The 27,764-nt window shown below is 42.5% G+C and overlaps 1 protein-coding gene across 1 annotated transcript in view; it reads right to left on the bottom strand.

Annotated features, from left to right (window-relative positions):
- The window catches only part of Arhgap20 (Rho GTPase activating protein 20), an 85,919-nt gene extending 58,995 nt beyond the window's left edge, over window positions 1-26,924 (bottom strand). The window contains exons 1-2 of the mRNA XM_057767214.1: window positions 26,662-26,924; window positions 9,571-9,653 (exon numbers count right to left, since the gene is read on the bottom strand). Of these exons, the coding sequence (XP_057623197.1) occupies window positions 9,571-9,653; window positions 26,662-26,766 (188 nt within the window). The 5' untranslated portion in view covers window positions 26,767-26,924. The remainder of the gene's footprint in view (window positions 1-9,570; window positions 9,654-26,661) is intronic.
- Window positions 26,925-27,764: the final 840 nt, after the last annotated feature.

The following is a 27,764-nucleotide window of genomic DNA, read 5'->3' as shown; positions in this document are numbered from 1 at the left end:
GGAATAAGATTGAGAGCAACAGAGCTGGATACTCTTGTGTCCTCTTCTGATCTTTCATGCATAGGTGTGTGCACCCATATACACGTGCATACATGACACACAGACGAGAGAGAGAGGAGAGAGAGAGAGAGAGAGAGAGAGAGAGAGAGAGAGAGAGAGAGAGGAAGGAGAGGGGGAGGGAGAGGGAAAGAGGGAGAGAGAGAGGGAGGGAGAGGGAAAGAGAGAGAGAGTTCCTTTGGGACAGAGTCTCACTCTACTGTTCTAGAGTGCTCTATGCAGACCAAGCTGGCCACACCTCACAGGGATGTTCCTGCCTTTGCTCCTGGGTGCTGAAATCAAAGGTGTGCATCACTACATTTGGAAACACAGGGAAATTTTAAAACCAGAAGTTGTAGAATTGGAGGCTGGTTAGAAAGAACATGACTCAGCCAACTAACTTCCTCTGACCTTTAATCCTTTTATATAATTGATGATAAGGAGAAGCCCCAAGACATAGAAAGAACAGGTAGCTCTACCAAGGTTAAGTTGGGCAGGGCATTAGAATCCATTAGTTGTGTTTTCTTATAGTAGGAATGATGAACAGAACCAATGCATTGGCCCCTGACAGCAGACTGCTAGGAGCCAGGCCAACCCAAGACTTTCTCAAAGGCTCTGATGAGAGGACAAAGGGAATGTTCGTTCTGTGTGCCCTTGCCCAGGAGCAGACTTGGCAAGGGCTGGTCTGGAGGTGGGGCCAAGGCCTTGAAGGAGTTAAGATCTCAAGTCCCAGGAACCCCTGCTTTCTGCCCTGAAGGGCTATGGCTATCGGCAACTGTGTCTGAGGTATCCTGTGTTCTCTTTGCCAGCATTGTTTGATTTAGCTTTCTGCTGACCTTGGCCCACTTTCCCATTAGAAATGGTATCTAAGATGCTGTACTTCCTAATAAACTTGCATGGCATAAGCTGGTGTTTATGGAAGACCTCCTGGTCCCAGCTCTCTGACCTCTTTATTTCTCATCCCTGGTCCTCTTCCTTGACATATTCCTGTTTGGGACCATTATTCATGTGGGTTCGAGTCAGAGGACATAATAAATAGGCAAGCATTGAATAAACATATATTTAATTACTCAAGAATTGCCATTCCTATCAGGATTTTTCCCAGTACTGACCATTCTAGACTTTCTCAGGCAGTCATGGGCTCTTACTCAGCTAGACAAGAAAGGAATTATGTATTGAATTCAACTAATGTTTATGCACCGAACATACAGATTTTGAAGAGTATAAAATATGGTCTCATCACTCAGTCAAATTGGAAAGACAAGCTCTATAGCTATATCAGCTACTAAGACATGTGGCTGGGGACTAAAAGGGTTTATAAATGTCGATAAATGTATTTAACAAAAGCTTATGTTGCAACTATAATATGTAAAATGTATTATAATAGCTATGTTAATAGGTTTTACAGATAAAGAAAGTAAAGTTCAAAGAGGAGGAAGAGCTTGCCAAAGAAGAGTCAGAGCTCAAGCTCGTAAAAATAGCTAAGATTTCACTTATTTTAAATCTGTAATGTAATGTAAAGTCTCTCAATTACAGCAACTATTTTCCTTTATTTCTTGGCTTCCTTTTTTTTTTTTTGTTCATTGTTCTAAAGGAAAATCAATCATCCACTGCCAAAAGTATTCTAGAGAACTTTAGCTCTCAGCTGTACAAGGTAGAGAAGTATGCAGTCCAATACAGCAATGACACCCTAGCACAGCCTGCTATCCTTGTGGACAGGGACAAAAACTATAACTCAGCATCCACTAGGTAGGCTGTGCTCTGCTGGTGCCAAAAGGAAAGCTAAAACCAAGTCATAACTGAAATGAGCAAATTAAGTCAAGCTGGAATGAAGAAAACATGTGCATCTGCCATTCTTTGAGAACAAAATAAACCAGTTCCACCCTGTCAAAACCTACTAGAACATGAAGGGATTATCAAACAAAACCTTCTAATAATTCCCCCAGATTATGCCACAAGAAACAGCACACTGCGCCAGGAACAGATACATCTGATCATTTCTGAGGAACAGAAAGTGTTAACCTGGGAGACTCATTCCAACAGCAAGACTGAATAAAGAGGAAGTGAGTTCACAGCTCTCCATTTTCCAGCTGTGAATGCAATCTGACCAGCCAGTTTCTTTTAAAATACCTATCTCTGCCTTAGCCTTTATTATTTCTCTCCATCTGCTGGTGTGGGAAACACTCTGTATATGTGTTGCTTTTATTGACTAATGAATAAAGAAACTGCTTTTGCCTGTGATAGGGCAGAGTAGAGCTAGGCTGGAAAACTAAACTAAATGCTGGGAGAAGAAGGTGGAGTCAGTGGGAAGCCATAAGCTGCTGCTTCTTCCCCTCCTCCTCTTCTCCTTCTCCATCTCTACCTCTTCCTCCTCTTCTCTACCTCTGCCTCCTCCTCCTCTTCTTCTCCACCTCTGCCTCCTCCTCCTCTTCTTCCTCTTCTTTTTTAAGGTGAACACTTGTGGCTATACACATTCCTTCAGGAACTTTCATGGCTATACACCAGTTCTGATAGTTGTGCTATCGTTTTCATTTGCTTTCAGAAGTTTTAAAATTTCTTTCTAGATTTCTCAATGACCTCATTCTTTGTTCAAAAGTATACTCTTCAGACTCCAAAGATTTGCATAATTTTTGTGACTTTTGCTTACTGCATATTTGTAGTTTTACTCTATGATGGTCTGATAAGATACAAGGAATTATTTTAACATTTTTGTATTTGCTAAAGATTGCTTTTGTGGTTTTTAATGTAACTATTTTAGAGAAGGTTCCATGGGCCACTGGCAAGAATGTGTATCCCCTAATTGTTAAGGGAATATTCTCTAGACATGTGTGCAATCCAGTCCATCTATGGTATGTTAGCTCTGGAGTGTCTGTGCTCAGTCTTAATTTGGAAGACTGATGTAAAGATGAGCATTGGGTACTGGAGTTCTCACTATTACCATACTGGGACCTATCTGACCTCTCATGCCTTTCAGTGTTCCTTTTATAAAATTGGGTATGCTGACACGTGATCTAAAAATTGTTAAAAGTTGCTTATATGCACTCTTGGTGAATTGTTTCCTTTTATTAAATAAAATGCAGTGGCCTTTCACTACCTGATTCACAGTGGTTAGGAGCCTACTTTACCCAAAATGACAGTTGCCACACCAGCTTGTTAATGGCTACAATGCACTTGCTAGACTGCCTACCACCCTTTGACTCCCAGTTTTTCTATGACTTTATTAGTGAGGTGTCTTTTATTGGAGACAAGAGACAGTTGGATCTTGTTTTTACAATTTAATCTGTGTTTGTCTTTTAACTGATGAGTGATGGCTATTTGTCCTCAAGGTGATTCTTGAGCAGGCCCTGCTATTTCCTACAGTCTCTGTGTTTGATCTTCTGGTTGGATTGGCAGTAGCTCTCGTCTTCCTGACCTCTTAAAACCACGAGCTTTCTGTCTCACTGTGTTGAGCAGGATGACTCCTTCCTGGCTCTCCTTTGTTATCCCTTTCACAAAATTATGTTTTCCTATGCTCTTGTGGCGAAAACTGCCTTTTTTCTTCTGTGTGTAGTATTGCTTTAAGTAGATTCTGCAGTGTTGGTTTGGCTGTGATGAAGCGCCTTAACTTGTGTTACATTCCCATTTCTTCTCAGTTTTAAGTAGTGACCTTGTTGGATATAGAGATCTTAGTTGGCAGTCACTTACATTCAGGGCCAGAAATAATGCTTTCCTGATGGATGAGAGCTTTAAGGAGAGATGTCTGCTAGCTGCCATTTCTGACTCTGTATGTGACTTGGTGTTTTTCCTTTACAGATTTTATTGTTGTTTCTTGCTTGGTTTTCTTTCTTTTTCTTTTCTTTCTTTTTTTTTTTTTTTTGAGATTTTGATCATGATACATGGTAGAAAGATTCTCCTCTCCTTGTGCCTAATGCGGGTCCAAAATGCCTCTTGTGTTTGTATATCTACTTTTTCCCTTGTAGGTTTGCGAAATTTCCTGCTAAAATTTTATGGAATAAACTAATTGATGTCTCTAGGTGTTATCTCAATTTTTTCTTCTCAGGAGTTATTAGGTTTGTTCTCTTGAACCTGTTCCAAAGTTATTGGAAATCTGGTCATGTTCATCAGGTTTTGTCTTCACACACCTTAGAGTGGATTGTTGTCTTGACCTCATCCTCCACCACCCTGAAATCTATTTTTCTTGTTTTTTTTTTAAACAATTTCTTTACTGATTCTTTGGGAATTTCACATCATGTACTCCAATTCTGCTCGCCTTCCAGTCCCCTTAATCCTCCCCTTACCCGTGCAGAACATCCCAAAAGAAAATTAAAAAAAAAAATCAAACCAAAATAAAAAAAAACAAGCAAGCAAGCAAGTAAACAAACAAACAAACAAAAACAAGATCAAAACAACACCCTCTTTGATTCTCCTTTCCTGACTCTTGAACACCTCTTCATGTCCTGGTGGTACTGACAGAGGTTATGTCACATGGTATATACACTTTTGTCCAATCAGCTTTACTAACAAATGTTCATTGCGATGAGTCATTGGTCTGTCTCAGAGCCTCTGGTTTCTGGTACATCCTCATCACTGGATCCTAACTGAAACTCCTCTGGGACACCCCACAATTGTCCCAAGTCATGGAGCTCCTAAGGGTGCCCTTCCACAGGACCAGTCTCTTCATGAGCTCCCGCAGATCCTATATGGGTTAGAATTTAGTGTGGGCCAACCCAAGGCTGGCAGCTGAGCTGGTCATTTCAGGCTACTGGATTCACCTGCTTCAGGTGAGGAGGCAGAGTCAGCTCCTCTACACCCATGCCATCAGGGTCAGTTCTCCCTTGCCTGTGATGAGGAATAGGGACATCTCTCCATAGTGCAGGGGCCACCTCCCTTGCTGCAGTGTCCAGCCAGAGGCAGAGCCAGCTTTTCCAGGGCCGGCAAGGCCCTCTGATTTCATCACAGGCCACAGACATCAACAAAGACGCCAGCTGCAGCTGGACCATGGACATGGCCCTCAGCAGGAGCTCAGCTGGACAACAGATTGGGATGGCTCGGGTGGCAGCATGGCTCCCGGATACTAACAAAGGCCACAGGTTGCGGCCCCAACCCTGGGCTTCCCTGTGACCTTTGGTTGCAACAAGGGCTTTGGACTTCAACACAGACCCCAGCCATGTAGAACCACAGACACAGACAGGGTCCTTGGCAGCAGCCGGCTCTGGATGTCACCACTGCCCCAGGTGGCTGTGCAGGCCACTGAGTTCAGCAAGGGCCCAGCAGCAGTGTGGTCCTTAGACGCCAACATGGCACCAGGCCTCAGGCATCCACATGGCCTTTGATGGTAACCGGAACCTCAGACATCATCACAGCCCCTGGCTGCGGCAGGGCCATGCTTCTTGCTTTCTGAATGATGCTTTCCAGTTTTTCTGTTTGTTTGTTTTCTTCTTTTTTTAATCTGATGATTTTTTCATTTCCAGAACTTGTTTACACAGGTTCTTTTCTGAGTCTCAATTTCCTTTCTGAATTTTCATCCATGCGTTTGAATTTCTCCTCTCGGAGCAGTTCATCCTCTGTGGTAGCTTCTTTCCTAGGTCCTGATTTGATTTCACGTCTCTACCCGGGCCCTTTCTACACAGTTATCTAATTAGCCTCAGGCTTTGGTGTTTAGAGGTGGTGAGTTTGTGGAGCTGCCATCGCAGATTACTGTCTTGCTTGTTGCGAGGATGTGTCCTGAGATTTCTTAGCCTTCTCCATTTGTTTGGTTTATCCTGGGTCCTCCTGATGAGCTGTCTTCACTTGGAGTTGTTACTGCTTTTTAGGAGGACGACCTTGGCAATAACAAAGGATCTGACAGCAGTTACCGTGTTAACGTGCAGTAGGAGACACGTGCACTTCTCTTGTGTCTCCAACAAGGTTCAGAGACAGTGAAAGTGGGATATTGGTACTGATTAGGGAAAATGCAATTTATAGTGTTTATTTTAGAGCTAAGACTATTAACAGTGAACTGGTAAAGTGAATTGGCAATGAGAAAAATGGGGAAGAGTGAGAATGAGATGGAAAGTATATAATATAGGTATAATGTATAATGTACCAGAAAATAGATAAGGTAATATTTTTAAGTATAGAGAAAGGATGCTCATAAGCACTTTCTGGTGAATACAAGTTTTAAACATAACAATTAAAATAAGAAAGTAATAACAATTAAATGATAAAAGTAAGCAATTAAATCAAATATAAGGTCCTGTAACTACAGTTGGAAAGAGAAGGTTCCTGTCTACCCTTGGCTCGTCTTTCCTGTCAGAATCCATGGGCTGGAGGCGGGAAGAGAGCCCTAGTAATTCAGACACATTGTGTCCATGTGTCCTTCCTGATGAGAAGGGCTTCTGTGGTCAAGTCTGCTTCTGCCAGAATCCCCTGTGGAGTTCCCTCATTGTTTCTGAGGTTTTGGGGATTGTTCTTTCCATGCACAGAGCTTCCTCCGAGGCTCTGAGAAGGAGGAGAAGGCCTGTCTGACTGTGCTTACTTTTGTCAAGCCAGTCAGCTGCATTGTGGTCCACAGCACTCTCCAGTGATCCTAGACCAATGGTCAGGGAGGTGCACTTCCCTCTCTGGTGAGGATCTCCTTCCCGGGAGTTAGGCCACATTCTGGTTGTGTCTCCAGAGCCCTCTCTCTCTGCAGGCTGTAGTCGATACCTGGTAGCATTTTCCCCTCTCTTGCCTCTGGCGCTGTCTGCCTGTGAGAGCACTTCCTCTGTAGCTACAGCTGACTCCAGCTAAGCTAAGTAGTGTGGTGCAACTGGGCACTGGAGCTGGCCTCCTGCTTGTGAAGAAAAGTCCAAGTGGACTTTATCTGTTTTCTTAAACAAGCAATCATCAACTACACCATAATTTATTTTCCTCTGCACTGATGTGGCTTCTGATCTGCCATTTACCTGTTTATTTCTATTTGTGGTTTTTAATCTACTAAATTGGATGCCCCTTTATTATATGGATCACCTACTTTATATAAACTCACACATCTATTTTAATGTCTTTTGTAATGTAAAATGACATGTAAATGTAATTATAAAATAGTAATCAGAACCTTGATCACAATAAAAAGGAAGACCAGAGTGCAATTAATAAATCATGCTCTTCGGTAGGGACAGGTTCAGGCATGACTATACTAAAGCACAACTAGGGTTCAAATGTTTACATCTACTTATAATGTATGTATTTACATTTAAGAACAATAGGCTAAGCAACCCTCTAATGAAACGAATACCCCCAAATGTGGTACTACCAAGTGATTTTTTTAAAAAATGGTTCAAAAGAGTACAAAGTGTAATTATCCCCTGCTGTACAACACAGCTGCATTTCTGGAAAATGTAGTATCGGTTAAAGTGAATAAAATACTGTGCTTCGGCCGGGCAGTGGTGGTGCACGCCTTTAATCCCAGCACTCGGGAGGCAGAGGCAGGCGGATCTCTGTGAGTTCGAGGCCAACCTGGTCTACAAGAGCTGGTTCCGGGACAGGCACCAAAGCTACAGAGAAACCCTGCCTCGAAAAACCAAAAAAAAAAAAAAAAAAAAAAAAATACTGTGCTTCTATATGAAACATTCAGATCTTAGGTAGGGACAATATATGCAATTTTTCTCTCCATAAATACACTGTATGTGGGACATTCACAAGGGACATGAGCACTAGACTCCACTTGGCTGGATGCCTTCTGTCTTTCACCCTCTGTGCTTCAGCCCTCTGCATTTTTTCAGAAAAGCCAACCTCCACACAATTCCAAGTGCCCCCTAGAGGTTAGTTCCATCAGGGAGCTGATTATGTTTGTAAGTTTCAGTACAATGTTATATAAATGCCTGCCTGGCTTGAAGACAATGTCTATCTACTGACACTGAACTCAAGGACTCTTTCAGCTGAGATCGCTAGAACACTTCGAACCTACAAGTGTCAAGTAATAGATTTCATTTAAAGCCCTGTGAAAAGTTATCTTTGTATGCAGAGAACCAGAGAGAGCTATACTGAGAATTGCATTTCTCTCTGTTTCCACTTCCCCTAAAAGACCCGCTCCTGTGTTTTCTAGGTACCAGGACCAAACCGTGAGGATGGGGCCATTTTCTTTTATCCACACTAACACAGAAGCATATTAAAGGAAATATATAAATATCTAAAGTCACGAGTGACAATGAAGTACTCTACTGCATTTTTATTTTGAAGAGCGTCTTCCTAATTAAATTGTGATTAGGCACTCATTGAATAAAGTAATTTATCTTTCTTTACTAACCCATTGACTGCAGTGTATGCATTTAGGGCACAAGTCAAAAAGGACTTAGTTTGAGAATTGAGAAAAAAAGTGACCTAAGTGTTTTGAATATTTCACTAATTAGGATTGGAAATTTATCTTTTTCACAAAAACCTGTTATGATGAAATAGATGCTTTATTAAATTAGCATACCACTTGTAAAATGGTTACAGTTATACCCTCACTTTAAATACAGCCTAAGGAGACTTTCTTTACACGGATTTATGGTTTAGTAGAAAGTCATCATAGTTGTATTTCAAAGAAAAAAAAATGTCTCTGAGTTAAAATGCCATTTTAAAAAATGAATGAATTAGGGATCCAAGAATAGATAACTGGATAAAATGATTCTCAGGTAAGCACCAGGACCTGAATTCAGATCCCCAGCACTCACATAAAAAGCTGGTGGCAGTGGCAGCCTGCATGCAATCCCAGGGATGGGAGGCAGAGACAGGACAACTGTGAGGCAGGGCACAATGGCTAGTGAGACCAGCTTCCTTGGCAAATTCTGTGCTCAGAGACTCTGCCACAGTAAACAGAGTGACTGAGGCAGATACCCAGTGAAAACCTCTGGCCTCCACACTCATGCACACAAATATACCTATACCCACATGTGGGCCACCCACACGCACACATGCATGTGCATACACACACACACACACAAACAAAAACCAAAAAATAAAACAAAACCCAAAACCTCAAATTAGTGATTAAATAGCAATTAAATTTGAACACTTTATAAAAGACTTTCTTAAAATCCTCCTTGAAAAGTAGATTTAATAAGCAAAATGGCCATTTTTAATATTTAGCCTAGCTTTCCAGTTCAAATTTTACTAACTTACAGTACTGTCTATAAGAACTTCTTAAAGAAAATAACCTTAGTATGGTTTATTTATTTGCAAATGTAATTGGTAAAAAAATTACCTCATTCATGGATAGGTCCTACCTTGTGATAAACAGTAAGCAAATTTGGGGGTACAATGTAAACATTCCATTGTCAATTTTTCCAAATAGACTCTGACCCTCCATACTTGTGAGCTGTGTGGTGTGAAAGTCACTCTGTTCGGTTTCCAAGCAACCAGGTAGACGCTTTACTTCTAAATCTATCTATATCTTATTAGGTAACTTCCCAGGTCATAGTTTATCATCAAGCAGAAATTGCGGGTGCTGATAAACAATCCTCAGACCTACAGAAAAATGACCTGACAACCTCGTCAATGACACAAAGCCCCCAGCACAGTGGAGCTGTAAATGTGAAGCCTTGTACTCACCTTGTGCTCGGCCGCTTCTGCAAGGCCTTGTCCAGGATAAGGGACGGGGCACTCCTCCTCCTTTCGGCTAGTGTTTTCATTTTCTGTTCAGAAAAAAAAAAGAGACCAGATGGCTTGTGAAGGAAGTAAATGTTGGTTTTCAATCTAATTTAGCAAGCTTTGTCTTGACTATCAAAGAGTCTACAACCTCCATTAAGGATCTAAAGTTGCCACATCTAAAATAGGACCACAAGTATCAACATGAGGTACAGGCAGTTTTTATGGTCAGGGAATAAGGAAAAACAACATCACAGCCTTTTGTATACATGCTAAATGCTAGAGCAATGGTTCTGAACCTTCTTAATGCTGCGACCCTTTAACATAGTTCCCCACATTGTGGTGACCCCAACCATAAAATTATTTTTGTTGCTACATCATGACTGTAATTTTTGCTATTGTTATGAATTTTTATGTAAATATATGAGATGTAGGATATCTGATATTTGACCTCTGGGAAAGGGCCATTTGACCTTCAAAGGGACATGACCCACAGGTTGGCAACAACTATGCTAGATAGACATGGAGCATTTTATTCATATTCTAAGCTAACATTGGGGGATATAATTTTGACGCAATTTTATGGTGATGATGTGTTCTCAATCAAGCTTCAGTGGAAGAAAAGATTTTGAGAGGTCAAATAAAAGGAAGGAAAATCAGTTAAAGCCAAAATCATAGTGACTAGGACCGTTTTTAAAAGCAGGATTTATTGATTTTTATGTGTATGAATATTTGCTGGCATGCACCTATGTAGACCATACACATGTAGTGGCCATGGAGGCCAGAGGTGGGCATCAGATTCCTTGGACTGGTTACAAGTGGTTTTGAGTCCTGGTTCTCTGCAAGGGCAGCCAGTGCCTTTAACTATCAAGCCATTTCTCCAGTCTAGCAATCAGACTCTTAAACTGACATGCAATCAACTCTTGATATTATTTTACGTTTAAATATTTACACAAATGGGTATTCATCCTTCTAAGTGCACTCGTTCTCTTTAACTTTCAAGAAAAATTCATCTTTCATTTAGAAAATTTACAAGTAGTCAGTTACTTGATACTTCAACTTCTCTATTTTTACTAACCAAAAATTTGTGGTGAAGGAGGATATATTCAGTATGGGATATCCAGATAAATATTCTCTAATTGAAGATTATGAGTGTTAACAGACATGGATACAGCCAGAGCCTGCTTCTAGAGACTGACCGGTGAGATTAACATGAGTCACAGCAGCCATGACGAAACTTCAAACCGTACTGCAAAAGCCATTCTTCCTGCCATAGCCTCTCCCCAACATGGCCAGAGGTCTCTCCTCTGCCTGAGACCATGGAACAGCCATGTTTGGAAACTGGACACTGCTCTAGTAGGAACCATACAAAGCTAAGTGGGTGGTCAGGGTCAGCATCTCATTATGTCTCGCAAAAGCATCAGCCACTTCTTAGGTGGTAAATAAAACGTAAGATGCTAACACGGGGGCAGAAGAATCATCATCTAGTTGGATAAGAAACTTATTTACTATGACTCTTACTCCAAAACTGTATGATGTTCCTACGGAATCTCTCAAATTACTGATGCTGCTGGCACTCTGGCCTCATTATTGGGGTGCACATCACTGTTGTCTCCTATCTGCATACTATACCCTCAACCCCCCCCCCCCCCACACACACATCTGACACTGCCGCTGAGTGAGGCTGCTACGACTGTCTTCTTATGTGAACAGACTCAATACTGGAAGACTGGGTTCATTTTACTAACGAAGGTGGAGGTTAATATTATTCATCAAAGATGTTTCTGATTTTTTTTTTTTTTTTTTTTGAGGATTCCACTCTGGCTTTGTCTTGATCCTTCTTCCTCATCTTGATTCTCATGATTAATTTCTGTCATTGTGATATTTAAAATGTGAACAATCCTGCAGGCCCTCCTGGAGTCCCCGCTACCTGTTTGACCTTGAGGGCTTGCTGACCTTCTCTGTGGGGTCACCCCTGAGGCCTGCTGCTGCGGCAACTTCTTACTGGTGTTCTCTAACATCACCGTCAGCAGACAAAGTCAGTACATGACTTCTAATTCTGAACTCTGCATTTGGGTTGATCAAGAAATTTGGAAAGAATTCAGAGAAGAGCCATAAAATGAATTAAAATGTGAAGAAACGAGCTTACCACACACACACACACACACACACACACACACACACACTAACAAGGAGATTCTTCATTCAGAAGTGGCTCCCATGTTAGTGTAGCGCCGATACACATAGGAAAGGGCATCCATGTGAAAGACAGGGCAGCGGGGAATGGGAAAGAGCAGTGGAACGAGATTCAAGGGTGACCCTTGGCTAACGGGTATTAAATTCACAAAAGCTGTGAACTAACTTTTTCACAAAATTACAAGGATTCTGAAGTGGATTCCTTAAGAATCTAATGATTAAGAGAAACTATCTGATTTAAGGACATTTTTTTTTTTCTGAGAGAGTTGTAAAACATGCAAATAAGTAATTTAAAAAAATAGTTACAAATGTTCCTTTGTAAAGGTATCTTTAGATACAGTTTTTTTTTTTTTTTTAACAACATGAAAGAATGCCTGTATACGCAGTGATTAGATGGTGTTCTAGGTAACACCAACTGTTAGATACATGAAGGGTCAAACACTGACTGAACTCACCTCATCCAGCTTGAGCCATACTGAAGGAGATGAAATCAAATTACACACACATATCACTATTGATAAACGTCTCAGAATTTACTCCTGATGGAGTCAATCCAAGACAATCCAATCCCTTCTATGGGTTTCTATTGTCTAGGAAACAAGAACGTTTGAACTGCAGTTTTCTAGGGCATTAAATATTTTTATTTCTGATATTCTCCATGGATTTGCAAAAAAAAAATGAAAAAAGAAAAAAAGGAAAAGACAGAAATGAAATGAAAGAAAAATTGCAATAAATGAACTGTTTAGGATTCACAGGATTTCATTTGTCCAGAAGTAATTAAAGTCTCAGGAACAGCTGATATAACAGAAAATACAATGACTTAGGTGTTATTTCATTCAAAATCCATATTTCTCCCTTGCTTGTATATGAAAACCAAAGGTCTATGGGGTCTTTGATACTACAAAATCACTGCTCTTTTCTTAGGTAACAAGGACTCGGATTTTCTATTTGTTTATAACAACACAAAATTTAACGTATTAGAAGAAGATGAGACTTCATTTCTTTATAAATATAAAAAGTCATGCAAGCTTGTCAGGTCAGGCCATATTAGACCAACAAAAGGTACAGCTGTTTCAGGGTCAATCATGACTTGGTTTTATGAGAAACCAACAGTAAACTGCAGACGCTGCATATTTTGTTGGCTTACAAATTACTATTCCACTTATCACTATTTTCTATTTTTTCTGAAGTGTTTTAGTTTCAGAGTGAGGTGACATCATAGTAGTGAATGCAATTTGGGAAGGAAATATTTTTGAAAAGTAATCTTTTATCTTAAAAAATAAAATGTTCAAAGAGAAAAATGCATAAACCATACATTAAATTAAATGGCAACTGTATATATCTTTTGGAAATTGTGCTTCATATTTTCCATCTATCTAGTGTGAAGCAGCTCCAAAATTAACAAGAATTTTATGTGTGCTAAAAATCAAACAAACATGAACTAGCATCTCTGTCTACACTGTCCCCAAATAGGATACGATCTTACAACAAAGTGTAAAAGAAAATAGTGACCGCATTTTAAAACCTGGTTCGCTTTGCGAGCCGCCATTTATTTGATAAGCCGAGCATGGACATTAGGGAGAAATGAAATCTTTGATTTTTATGCTGTCTCCTCTGAGGCTATATTTAGTTTGGCAGGTCAAAAAAACTATTTTGCCCAAGAGCAAACGGACAGAGGTCACAACTGCAGATGGGAATGAAAAGCATGTAATTCATGTTTTGGTTTGTCTTTCACAAATAACTCAAAGTTTAAGTGATGTTGCCAACTAATCTGCAAGATGTTTCCCACCCTAAGTCAGTTCAATCAGCTGAATTCATCATACTTTCAACTTTCTGTGTTCCCATCTCACTTAATGTGCTATTCAAAAGCTATACAATTTCTGTTGTTGTTTGACACGATCTCTCTGCGGCTTTCTAGAGAACAGGCACTACCTTCCCTTCCAAACTTGCCCTCTTTCTTCAGCAATTATCTCTCGAAACTTGACTTTACATTCTCAAAGATCAGTGTAATGTGTGGCATAGACTATGGAGTCAATAAATAGGGGAGGGGAGGGATGTGAATTTTAAAGTCCAGGCATTCACCACATCAACACCACCATCCCCAAACACGTAGACGAGAAAACAAACACCCAGGAATCGTGCGCTCACCTATAATCCTTTCACTTTAGAGGTTACAGTAGGAAGATGGCTGTGAGTTAGAGGCTACACTGTGAGGTCCCATCGAAATAAGGAAAGAAGAAGGAACGGAGGGAGGGGAGGGAGGATCTTCAATAGATCCTCTGCAAAGCAACTAGAGAGTGAGCAGCATTGCTGTCCACTGGAAGCTATCCTTTAAGCACCACATTACCATCACGTTGTGCTACTTGGTCAACTATCTGAGGATTTAGCAAAGACTCATTACCCATCAACAGACTGTACCAGGATAACTGGATAAATCCATGTGAAGGAAGGAAGTTAGGGTTGGATCTCATACCACATACAACAATTAACTCACAAGCGATGAAAGATGTGTGTTACTATAAAAATCCTACAGAACACAAGCTACTTCGGTTACTGCGATCAATTGTTCCTTCATGCAACACCACAAGCACAAGCAGCAAAAGAACAAAACCAGTAAATTGGATACTGTTAATATTGAATACTTGCAGAGAATGGAGATCATTTGTAAATTATAGTTATGTTAAGTGGCTTGTATTTAGAATATATAAATAGCTATATATAAATATATTACAACTCAGAAAGAGAGGCAAATTACCCAAGTAGAAATCAGGTGAAAGACATGATTTCTACAAAGACATATGAACACACATGAAAACTTGTTCAACATTATTAGCCACCAGGGAAATAAAAGCCACAATGAGCTACTAATTTTATCCACACTAGGATGGCAACAATAAGAAAATTTTCTCTTTACAGAGACACAGGACTCTTACCCACCGCTGTCTCATTCCAACTTGGGGAAGCTACTCTTGAAAATAGGTAAAATTCCTACAAACAGTGACCTTTTCCTGCAATTCATGCCAAGTTTATGCCCCCAAGAGAAATGCAAATGTGTGCCCACACAAAGGCTTGCACAGCAATGCCCATAGCAGCATTACAGAAACAACTCTATGTCTCCCGAGCTCATGAATAAATAAACACAACATCACAGGTTTACACATGGAATATTACTTGGAAGGAGTGACAGGTGCTATGACATGACATGCCGGAACCTTGAAAACATTATGCTAATGTAGGTAAAACAGTCACAAAAGCCCATATATTATGGACTCTATTTATAGAAGCTGTTCAGGACAAGAGACTCTGCAGAAACAGAATGTACATTAGTGTTTGTCCTGAGCTTGGGAAGACAAGGTAGTGGGAGACAATAGAGCTGTACTGATCCTTTATGAGTTAATCAAAGCTTCCTAAGACCAATGCATAATTAAAGAACCAATCTAGAAACCAGTGACTCATACACTAAAGCTGGTGAACTGTGTAGTATTTTAATTGTGTGTTCAATCAAAATTAAAATAAAAAAATCTAACTAGTTGTCTACTAAACCATTAGGCTCTGTCCCAGTAAACTGACTGATGACCAGAAGTTAGAATATTCCTACCACCACCACCTGCAGTATACACCATCGAAAGGGAAAACTGACTGCTCTGTGTGGAATGGCTCGGCAGCTCTCCCGTGAACTCCAGAACTGGCCTGCCCGCTTGTTAGCGTTTGCTGCCATCCACCCCTTAGGAGTTCTAGTGGCAAGTCATCAAAAGTTGTTGGGTCGGAGAGTGGTTACCATTACTTGCACATGAGCCCCTCGGGTGGCTAACATGGGTGGACACATGCAGGAGAGTAAACTTACAAACAGTCAGCTTAAGGAAAGAGCTGTCGTTTTCGACAACTCAAAAACATTTTTTGGTCCAGAAATTTTTTTTTCATATTTTATTGCTTAAAAAGATATTCAGTAAAGGAAAGAGCAAAATACACTTTCCCCTATGGTATAGCCTTTCTCAACCCGTGGGTCACTACCCTTTTGGCAAACTTCTATCTCCAAAAATATTTGCATTATGGTTCATAACAATAGCAAAATTACAGTTATGGGATAACAACAACGATAATTTTATGGTTGAGGGATCATCACAACATGAGGAACTGTATTAAAGGGTCATAGCATTAGAAAGGTTGAGAACCACTACTGTTCTAATAGTTTCTAGCGAAGAATACTGGGTCGTTAAAAGTGTTTGTCTCTTTAAAAATATTGAATTTTAATATTAAAATTATTATCAAATTTGCCTCCAATTCCTTTCCTATAACTCTTCCCTCTCCCAACCACTATTCCTTCCAACTTTCATGTGCTCTAAAGAAACAAAACAAAACAAAACAAAACAAAAAACCAATCCACTGAGTCCACTTAGTCCAGCATGTGGGTGAATGCAGGCCATCTGCTGGAGCATGGGCAGTAACTCAAGGGCTGCTCCCCGAAGTAAACCGACCCAACTTCTCCTAGCAGCCTCCATTGCCAATAGCTCCTCAGCTCGGAGTGGGACTACGGACCCCACCCATGCTTGCATTTTGTCTGGCAGTCACAGCTGCTGAGTTCATGAGGATATCAGCCTTGTCATGTCTGGAAAACACTGTTCTAACGCAGTCATTCGCCAGCTCTGGCTCCTCCAATCTTTCTTCTCCCTCTTACAAGAAGACCCTCAAGGCTTGGGGGGAAGAGGTATTAGACAGATGTCTCATTCTGAGTTGGCCACACCACAGTCTTTCCTTCTCTGAATGTTGGCCATCTGGAGGTTTCTGTACTAACTGTTGTAACTGCACAAAGAAGGTTCTCTGATGAGGGCTGAGACATGCACTAATTTCTGGGTATAAAGAAGACAGCTGAATACTATGTCCATTTAGAAGAATAATAGTAGTAGAGTTTCTACTACGAATTATGACTTACAGATCCTCGGGGACAATTAAAGGAAGCAGACATGAGTTTCACTTTGTGGCCTTACATTCAATCAGAAAATGGTTACTTACTCCCATAACGTTTATGTCCCAATTTTACTAGTAGGCACGTGTTGTTGGGCCAGTCATCATTGTAGCTCACAGGTTCACAGCTGGCTACAACTGTCAATTACCTTTCTCCTCTGGTAATGTACATAGTGTCTGTCAGCCAATTGAAAGCTAGCCAGTAGGGATGAAACTTCCAGGTTGGCAGCAGCTTTACTCCTCCATGGTCTCTGACTCAAGTATTGTAGTGTGTTTGGCAATTGGATCTCTCCACCAAGTCCGGGAGGGCAACCCAAAGCCACGACAATGTCATGTTGTTGTTTTTTGGGGGGGGCAATGTGTCTATAGAACCTTACCAAACCAAAGCTCATAAAAGGGAAACCACATATCTGGCATTGGGCTTTTTATCTGACAGTCTATACTCTTGGAAGAGACATTGTTGTCCTTTCCCCATTATAGGGTAACGCCATCTAAACTCTTTGAAACTATGTTTATGTTTCTATTGAAAGAAGCTTCAATAGGAACATGTTTCCACAGGGATCCCCCCCTCCCAGGTCTTTAGAAAGAATCCCTTCTTTGTAAACGCCACAGATAGGTTCTTGTTAGAGGTTTGTATTAGAATTTTAATTTCTTGTCAACCAAGTGCAATGACAATGTCTTAGTCACCTCCACATGTGAATCCAGACCTGGCCATTCTTAGTTTTCCCAGTGAGTAAATGGAAATAAACATTATCAAGAGTAAGGAATCAGATGAAGAATTTAAGTCAGAGGTGGACTGCAATTTTTCATGATTTGTTTAGAGATAAAAATGCAAGCATTTCAATCAAACTTCACAGAAATGGTGCTAACATTACCTTTGAGCATTTAAAGTAAACAAGAGTAACACTAAAATGAGAGATTTGAGGGAATATTTTAAAGCACAGATTTTCACAGCTAGAAAAACACTGGATCAAATTTACAAACTAGTGTACTCCAATTTGACTCGTAATCCTTTTGTGGATGGTTTGTGTATTCTCTCTCACTCCCTGCATGCCTGCAGTATTTATTTGTGGAGACGTATTCAAGCCACTACACAATTAGAGTGGGAAAACACTGGCTCTGCAGTGGGAAAAGAACTTTTTTTTAACCTTGTACCTTGCTTTTGGATCTTACTATCACAACAAGCTTTTGACCACGGTGGCAAGCTGATGGTCCCAGCTATTGTCAATTCAGCTTGTGCTAAATATAATATTCTATCTGCTCACAAACCGTTCCATCCAGAACCAGTCTCACCACTTAGCTCAAATAAACATCACAGTAAAGACTACTGTGAACAGATTAACATTCCAGCTGACATTAGGATGGAAACAGTTTTACTTTTGGCTCTTTGTTCTTTCCACAAGACAATCATTACTTTCAAGCACAAAAACAAACACAAGAATCTATACACTATAGGAGTAAGCACTAGGCTAGCAGACATCCCAGCCTTAAATCTGAGCCCAAATTTCACGACATAATTTTTCAAATTTTCTCTAAAACTGACCCAATATCTGTCCCCACCCCCCATTTCTCTCTCCCTCTGTATGAAATTCCTGGACTGGAAGGGACTGTGATACTGGGGCACGGACTTCCAGGAGTGTTTATAGCAAGTGCGATCATCACGATGTCCCTTACACATTCGTTGTTCTCTACCTCCATCCCTCTCCACAATGGATTCTGCCCTATCATCACTACCAGCGTTTGAACCGCATGGACTGTTGTTTCTGTGAAAGCCACTGGTTCCAACCCTTGGCCACAATTCCCTTCCAGCAGCACTCACGTACACAGGTCAACCACCAGTGCTCTTTGCCTTACAGAGCAGGGTTCTGCTGCAGAGTTTCACATCATGGCCACCACAAGATAGTTACCTCTACAGCCATGACAGCAGCAGTCAGACCATCTCAATACCCACCTGTCTGAGGGCTAAGGGCCTAAAGGTATGATAAACACTGCAGTGATCAGAGAGCCTTATAGTATAGCCTTTCATTTTCCACATGCAGAGACAAAAGACAGCATGATCAAATCCAAAAGATACAATGATCAAAAAAGAAAAAAACATCCGGAGTGCACTAGTGAGAAGAGAAACAGATCAGAGTCTGTGCAGATTTCTCTGTGGTATCATCTGGGAGTGGTTACTATTCAAGGTCAGATGTAAAATGGTGACTGGGGAGGCAAAAGAGAGACTCTCAGGCGTTCCTTGCTGCAAGCAAAGTCCCAGGTAAAGCGGGCAAACACAGGCTGCGGAGAAGTTGAGTTTTCTAGATCTTGATACATGAGCTTCTGGGGTGACACATACCTTCCATTCTCAGAGTCCTCTTGAGTGACCAGATGTCTAAAAACAACTTCTACATCCAGTTATGCCGTGTGACAGGTGTCTGTCAAAATTAGGTCAGGGCTGCTCAGTGCACACAGACATGCAGTGCTGATGGGGTTGCTTCTGCTGTCGGCTGGATGTTTCTAATCTAAACTTGTCCTGAAGAAAACACAGCCGAGACGAAACTTAAAATAAACTGGGCTGTGCTGCCTGCAAGCACCATCCGGTTGAATGGCAGAAGTTAGTGACCTCTTCTGCTGCTCCTGTCCCCAAATGGTGCCAGAGTCTCCCATACAAGAGCGAAGACTAAATATTACCCTGTCCTAGTTTCAGACAACTATTAGAGTTGTGACTGTCATGGACGGTCTGCTCTCTGTGTCTTAAACATAATGCGACTCGTAGAATTCTAGAATCTTGAATATGAGAAAACCAACAGAAACAGCAGGGAAGTCAAGTTTATTTTAGATGTATTTTATCATATCTCTGGAGACATGAGGGGTGTATTTCAAGGCAGTTCAACTGAGTTACAAAATTATATATAATGTGTGTATTATGTATATGTGTATATATATATGCGTGTGTGTGTCTTCAAAAACTAGATATATGACATAAGTGTATGTTCATATATATATTGATACACTGTCTTTATACATTTTTGGTAGCACTGTTAGTGACCACAAAGGTTGAAAAAAATATAAGCTGTATAATTACATGTCCCCAGTAAATTGTGTGTGGTGCAGACTTATGATGCATTTACAATCAAAAAAAAAAAATCCAACATATTCTGACAAGGTCACAAGCCATGAAAGAATCGAGACATCTCAGTCATTAACAGGAAACAATTCATTTTCAGCATTCTTGCTCCTCTTAGGTCACCAAAGGTGTTGCTGTTTGTCTTGCAGACCCTGATAATCCATAACCCGAGAGAATGCTGAAGTCCCTGGAAGCAAGCATTGCCTCACTGCAATCTGCATTTCAAAACTAGCAACAGAAATTGCACCCACTCTTTAGGTAGCTATGGTTTGTGAATTTTTGGTCTATGAGTTGTAACTACCCATTTTAATCTATGAGACTCGATCTTCAAATTGAACTAAATGGAGCTGGGGAGATGACTCAGTGGGTGACTGTGCTGCGAGAATGAGGATCCCCCATTGTTTGAATCCCCAATAGCCACCTATAAAGATGAGCACGGCTGTGTGTATAGCTCTAAGCACTGGAACAAGCAGATCGTGGGAGCTCCCTTGTCTGGCCAGTCTGTTTACCCAGCAGGAAGGCAAGCTTTGGGGTCAGTGAGACTGGTTCAAGGTAACAAGGCATTATTAAGTCATAAAGGAAGACCCTTAATAGCTTGTTCTAGCCTCTGCATGTGAACACCTGCACACACACACATGCACAGCACACACACATACACATGCATAGACATATACACGCATATAATTTAACTCAGACTCAAGACTTCTAAGTTTACTGATGTAACTTTCAGTGACATTTCTCACACATCCTCCTGCACAGCAGAGTCATCAGAGACACAGGAGGCGGGGCATCCACACAGATCTTTGAAACATAGTCTTGAGACTATGTTCAGAATGGGCCAGGCTTTCCAACAGTAGGCAAGGCTGAGCTATCAACATAGACATCAGGCCTGGTTGAAGAGCTCCTGAAATACGTCTGCCTTCCTTCTATGAAGCATTGGAAAGTGGCAGACATCAAGGCACAAACCCAGAGAGGTTCACAAATAATAAGGCTTGTGAATGTGGCAGCAGTGGTCACTACTAGTCAATGTTTACCTAACATTACCCAGAGGATGCAGTGGCTGGAACAAAAGGATCCTTCTTCCTTGACTTCAGGCAATTCACTTTGTGAGTAGCACCGGGAAGGGCTCAGTAGGAGACGCTTTAAACAGGGGCTTGTCTTACTCGGTACTAGAGTAAGACTGAAGCTTACTATTAAGGCATTTCATTCAAGGCCCAGTACCAGACACACACTTGGCTAAAGCAGTCAGCTCTTGGTGGGGGTGGGGGTTGAGGAGTGGGGGGTGTTCTCCCACCAAATGCTATAAACAGATTTGGACCCAGGAAATGCACAGAGAGGGAACAATAGAGTGTGTGACAGCAGTTGCTGCTTTTGGAGATGCTAGAACTATTTTTTCAAGCTATTTTCCTTTGACTGGTTTTCTGTGCCTACAAATCTCCTTCCTACTCCAATACCTCTTGACCCATTAAACAGGTTTTAATTATTAAGCAAAGCCAAAGGGTCAGTGAGCTTGAGTACGACACAAATCATTCTTAACACCGAAGTGACTCTAATATGGGCTTCCAGGGCTCCAGGACAGTCCAGGACAAATATGGACATGCCCCAAGAACATACTATTCCAGGAGAATTTAAATTGTCATGTGTATACTGTACCTACATTTGAGAGCCCCAGTCTAAAAACTGCTACATAAATTTATTGTAGGTTCTTCTGAAGAGCCCCCAACAACAGAAATTGTCTTCTAACTTAGATGGGATTTTCTCTAAAAACCAGCAAATCTTGTGAGTAGCAAATAAAGGCAAGTTATCCAGTTAGGTAATTCTTATGGTGAAAATAATAAATGAGGCCATAAAATAAAAGTCTGACTTCTTATAAAACACCTACAGGCTAGTTGCTCAAACAGACACACCTTAATACCTCTGGACTTGATGCTGCCCCCACGTTCTGAAACCCGTTTTATGTAAGTCTTTTTCTTTTACAGAATTAAAGGGCACTTTAAACAGGCCTTCCTTCCCTTCAACAGTCCAGTGTAGAGCGTCCATCTAAATACCTACATCTGTTCAAATCAGGATCGTAGTTGGTTTTGTTGTTTTTTATTTGTTTTATTATTATTATTTTATTATTATTATTATTATTATTATTATTATTAGAGACATAGTTTATCTGTGTAGCTCTGGCTATCCCGGAACTCGCTCTGTTGACCAGGCTGGCCTCAAACTCACAGAGATCCACCTGCCTCTGTCTCCTGAGTGCTGGGATTAAAGCTGTGGGCCTGCTACTAGGATAGTGTTTTAATAAGGCATTTAATAATAGTTTTGTTACTGTTTTAAGCCCTCCCTCTTAACCTGCTGCCCAATACTGTAACCACTGAATATAACCATTATATAAATTTAAATTAAATTCAAGTTGATTACAATGAAGACAATTAAAGGGAAAAAAGGAGAACAAGTTAGATTTCACCAAATGAAAAACTTTTGTTCTTGAAAAAACAAGGCTACAGAAATAAAAAAATATAGGTCACAGAGAAAAAATATTTTGAAAAGCACATACCCAACAAAGGATTTGAATTCAGAATGTATAAAGTACTCTCAAACCTCAGTAATAAAAAACGCTAGCAACCCAACAAAAGCTGGCAAGATAAAGAGCAGTTTCTCCAAAGGGAATGTGTGGATGACAGGCATTGAGAAGATACTCAGAATCATCGAGGAGTACAGGTCTAGATCACAAGGCACTACTTCACACCCCTGAGGAAGGACGATGAACCAGAGAGAGGTGATCGGTGTTGGTGAGTGGAAATTGGATTACCAGACACTGCTACTGGAAATATAAAATCACTTCACAACAAAGCAACCAGTTTTTTGAAGAGTCAAGTATATGACTAACTATGATCCAGTCATCCCTTGCCTACGTATTTGCCCAAAGAAAGCATGGGTCCATGCAGAGCGGGGTGTGGGGGCTCGCAGCAGCGAAGAAATGGAAGCAATCCAGATACCAGATGAGTGGGTAAACATCCATAGTTCCCAACCTGGCATCCAAAACTGCTTCCACCCTGAAACTTCCTGATTATTGATATAAGATATGAGAAGAACATTCTACTCCTGAGTAAATTGGGAGTGTGGGGATCATGGGAGAGGGGTAGAAGGAGAGGGGGTAGGAAAGGAGAGGAGAAAAAACATATAGCTCAATAAAAATACCAGAGAGAGAGAGAGAGAGAGAGAGAAAGAGAGAGAGAGAGAGAGAGAGAGAGAGAGAGAGAGAGGAACATTCTATGCCACATCTCCTGTGATGGGTGAAGATCAAAATACACTAAAAACAATGAACAAAATTACTTTCAGATTATGCATATAAGGTGCTTATGAGACACGAATGAATTTTATATTGAGACCTGAATGTCATCCACAATGATTTACTTATACATAAGGAAATAATTCAAAATCTAAAACATATGAAATATGAAACCCCCAAGTTAAAATATTTTATCTTACTCGGGAGGCAGAGGCAGGCGGATCTCTGTGAGTTCGAGACCAGCCTGGTCTACAAGAGCTAGTTCCAGGACAGGCTCCAAAACCACAGAGAAACCCTGTCTCGAAAAATCAAAAATCAAAAAAAAAAATTTTATCTTTATCATTCTGCAATGAAAGGCAATCAACACATACAAATAAAAAAGGATAGAGATAAAAATTATAGTGAAAGAAAGGCAAAAACAAACATAAAATCATATTTCATGTAAGCTGAAAATGCACATTTAATCTATAGTGACATAAAGCAGTTGGATGATTTCTTAGGGATATAAGTTTTCTAAGTGAATATGTGCATCATACCCTAGACTGATAAATTCTAAATATGTTAGGTTATTGTTTGTCAGATAAACTCAAGGGAGCCTTAAACTCTGTAGCTGTACCATCCACACTTCCGGAGTTGCACAGACATGAGCGACTACTCAACTAGACACTGAAGATAAAAGTTCATCACCTGACCAGGTCCCACCCAAAAGCACTGCTCCCTGCCAGGGCCTGAGGAACTACAGAGTATGTATGAATGTATGTATGTATGTATGTATGTATGTATGTATGTATTATTATTATTATTATTATTATTATTATTATTATTATTATTGTGTGTGAATGATGTATGTGCTGTGTGTGTGGAGGTCACAGGACAATTTTGTAGAATCAGTTCTTTCTTCCCACCTTACTGTGGGCTCTGGGGTATCAAACCCACGTTTCCAGGCTTGCTCAGCAAGTGCTGATGAGCCGTATCACTGGCCTCTGCTACATGTTTTTATAAATAAAGTTTTACTGGAACACAATCAAGTCCACTCATTTATATACTGTCCATGCTGCTTTGGAGCTGTAATGGAAGAATTAAGCAGGGACCATGAGACCTGCAAACCTAAAGTATTTTCTACCTGTTTCTTTAAGGCTTGGTGGTCCTTCTCTAAATGACAGATTCTAAGGACAAGAGCCACACGGCTCCTGCTCTTGGCTTTACAGAACCCAAGGAATGCTTAGGAAACACCTACGGTGAAGCAGGCCCTAGCTTTGAGGACACAGTTGGGAGGGTGCCGGTAATGGGAAAGAAACAAGTAGACGAGAAAATGCCAGGTACAGTGCTGAGACAACCAAAAAAGCAGAAGGCACAGAGCCTGTCTAGAGGTGGCTTCCATTTAATCAGGAAGGAGACAGACAGACCTCTAGGAAGCCAACTCTCGGGGCAGACGCAAAGGGAATATAACACCAACAACCTCAAAATAGCCATGAATTTGACTTGGTGTATGAAAATGAAGGCCCACGTGGCTGAAGAACATACCAAAGGGGGCAGTGTGAAGGGATGGGAGTAGTCAGGACCCAGGGAAAGGACCTGCATTTTACTACTCATTCAAAATGAATCTCTTTCAGAACTGTAAGCAAATGAACACCCCAATCAATTCAAATTAAAAAAAAAAAATCCTGGTGCTGCTAAATGCAGACGGATCACAGAAAGACAGGAAAGCTGTCAGGGGGCAGTTTCTGCAAAGACACAAGTTCGAGGTGGCTACGGGGTAGCCTGGATTGCAGTGGCAGCAGTGGGGATGGAGGGCAGACATTCTAGACACGTTGGGAGGACAGTAGCTGCTCTGATGGATTGGCTGTTGCAGAGCAAGGAAAGGTGTTGAAAGCCCAGTCTAGTTTACCGGCTTGAGCAACCCAGGACAGAAATGTCAACTGTAAGCATGGGGAAATATATACTAAGTGCTAACACCATCGTGCCTATGTGCCACCATTCATTCATTCATTCATTCAAATTTTCTCAGCGTCTTGGGCAAGTACAGATTGATGAGGCAATGTACTAGTCCTTTCTGTTTTCTAATGAAGGACACCATGGTGTGTGCTATGATAGTGGCTGTGCTAAGAGAAAAGAACATAGGAAAAAGGGCACAGTCACCCTTCAGTTATGGGACAACTGAGGCTTGAAAATGATAAAGCTACTCTTTGAGGCTCCTCCCCACCACCACTCCTATGCTAGCATGCTTAATCAGCCTCGGGGGAGGGGCCGCACTTCAGGAAAACAAATGCTTGATTCTTCCTAATTCCTTAGGTTTACAAAAACAGAAAATGCTTTAAATCTATGCCAATTGCTTAATGTTCATTTGCCATTCTAAATTAGGACATCCTGGCATTTTCACGTTTTATTTGGAAAAACCGAATTACACACACACACACACACACACACACACACACTCCATCTCTGAAGGGAGGGTGATAAAAAGACAAGGACAAACATCAGTCTCCAGACATCAAAGACTGAGCCTCCACTCCTGCCCATACATCAAGTTCACAGACACCCATAGATGGCTCTGCGACAGGGCCAAGGTCCTTGGGAGCTCACATACATTTCTACACAGATGTCACCTCTCTGCGTTGACCTCCAGCCAACCCACCATCCTAGTGGGAAGATTAATGACAGGCCATAAAATCCGTACATGCAGGGAGCCGATGTATCCCCTTGAGTCTCTAATTATAGCAATGCAACGTCTTCACATATTTGTTAGAGAAGATCTAGAATGATCTCTCATCCCAACTTGTTTCCAGAGAAGCTGGGAAAGGCAGCACCACCGTAAGGAACAAATATGGCCAAATATCGGAAGGTTTTGTGCTGGAGGAAGGGGGGACAGACATGGCTACAGGAATACCCAAATCAATTCCCAGGAGCCCAGAAGCTCGAGGCCCACAGTGCACTTGCTCGGGAACCTACTGCAGACACCTGACCTCCATCGAAATCCTCCCTCTGCACCCTGGACCAGTCAATCACAAGCAAATGCTACAAGTAGTTGTCCACACCGGTCCACGGCGTGACAGGGAACAAGGGCGCCGCCCCCATAGGCTCCTGCAGGGTCCCCTCGCAGGAGGTGGCTCCGGGCCAAGTCCCCCACGCCCCGCTGAGACCTCCGGAAGCTGCCCACCCGCCACTATCTAGCCTAGGTCAAGGCCAGCTGAACGAATCTCCGGGTCCCACAGTGTGGCCCACGACACCCATCTCTGACACCCCTGGAGGCCTGGGCTGGGCGTGTACCCTCCCGGACCCCCTACCTTCCCCAGGCTGCCCGGTCAAGGCCACCTCAGGGGTCAGAGGTGGAGAGGGACCTGTGGGAGGCAAGGGGCTTTCCGAGACCGGTTTCCACCAGAGGGAGCAGGGGATTCCGGGAGGTGACACCGCCCCCCCCCCTCCCGCCTCGCCTCGCAGGGACCGTTAACCCTTCTCAGCGCCAGGCACGCGTGGAAGGCGCGCGCCCGTGCCCCCCTCCCCGGCTCACCTTCTTGGTGCCGGGGCCTCCCGCGATGCGAGACATCCCTGTCAGCGAGGAGGAGCGCCCCGGCTGCCCCCCTAGACCATCCTGCTGTGGAGACATCGCTTCCATGAAGAAGATCTGCAAGCCAATCCCAAGCCCAGGACAGGGTGGCTGCGCCGCGCGGTCCGCTCAGGCCGGACGCCGGGATACGGGTGCGGGTGCGGGTGGCGCGCCTCCCGTCGGGGCCATGGACCGCGGCCCGAGCCGCGCTCGCCGCGCTCGCCGCACTCAGCTCGGGCTGGCGCTCCCCGCGGCCGCCCACCCGTCCGTCAGCGCCAGCCCCGCCCCGCCCCTCCGCGCCCGCCCCGCCCCCGCCGCCCTCCCAGAGCCGCCCGTGCGCGCCGCCGCGAGTTCTCGGCATTTGGCTTTCGCCGAAGGAGCCACCAACCTCGTTGGGCGCCTTGGGTCCAGCCTGGTCCGAAGTCCTCGCTGCCGGGTGCCACGTACAGCGGCCTCTGGTCGCAGCCCCGCGCGCCCGTCCGCTCGGTCGCTCCCACCCGCGTCCTTTCCCGCGCAGCTGCAGCGCGGGAGCCGAAGCGACCGTGGCTCGCTCCGAGGAGTTGCAGGGTCCACCTGCCTAGCCTCGCTTTCGCGGGGGACTGCGGAAGGGACCCCCCACCCCCTCCCCGCTCGAGGCCTCGTGACAGAGTCGGAAAAAATTGGAAGCCCCCGTGGCATCGCCCGACCTCGGGTGCAATCTCAAAGGCTTGCTAGCTAAGCCTGTTTGAGTTAAACCCTCGGCCGGTCGTGGCTTTTGCAGTCTCAGGGCAGCAAGCAGTCAAGTCCCCTTCCCTTGCAGGTTTGCACCACCGGCTTCTGCAGGCTGCAGAGAGCCTGCATTCTGTAGGAGAGAGCCCAATTAAAAGGAAAATGCAGGCAGAGAAGAGGTTGAAATTTGGTATAGCTATTGAGAAGGCGACAATATGTGGAAGCGTTTATCAGATAACCGCACTCAGAGCCCAACTTCCTGATAGCCCATATAGTGACTCTTTTTTGTTTTTTTGACTAAATAATAATCAGTAGTGATTTGGAACACACCAGGATTAAGTAGTGCTCGCGCTTTGCAG

This window comes from Chionomys nivalis, chromosome 4, assembly GCF_950005125.1.
Source record: "Chionomys nivalis chromosome 4, mChiNiv1.1, whole genome shotgun sequence".
NCBI lineage: Eukaryota > Metazoa > Chordata > Mammalia > Rodentia > Cricetidae > Chionomys > Chionomys nivalis.
Note: the sequence above shows the minus strand (reverse complement) of the source record. Positions and strands in the feature narration are given on the sequence as shown.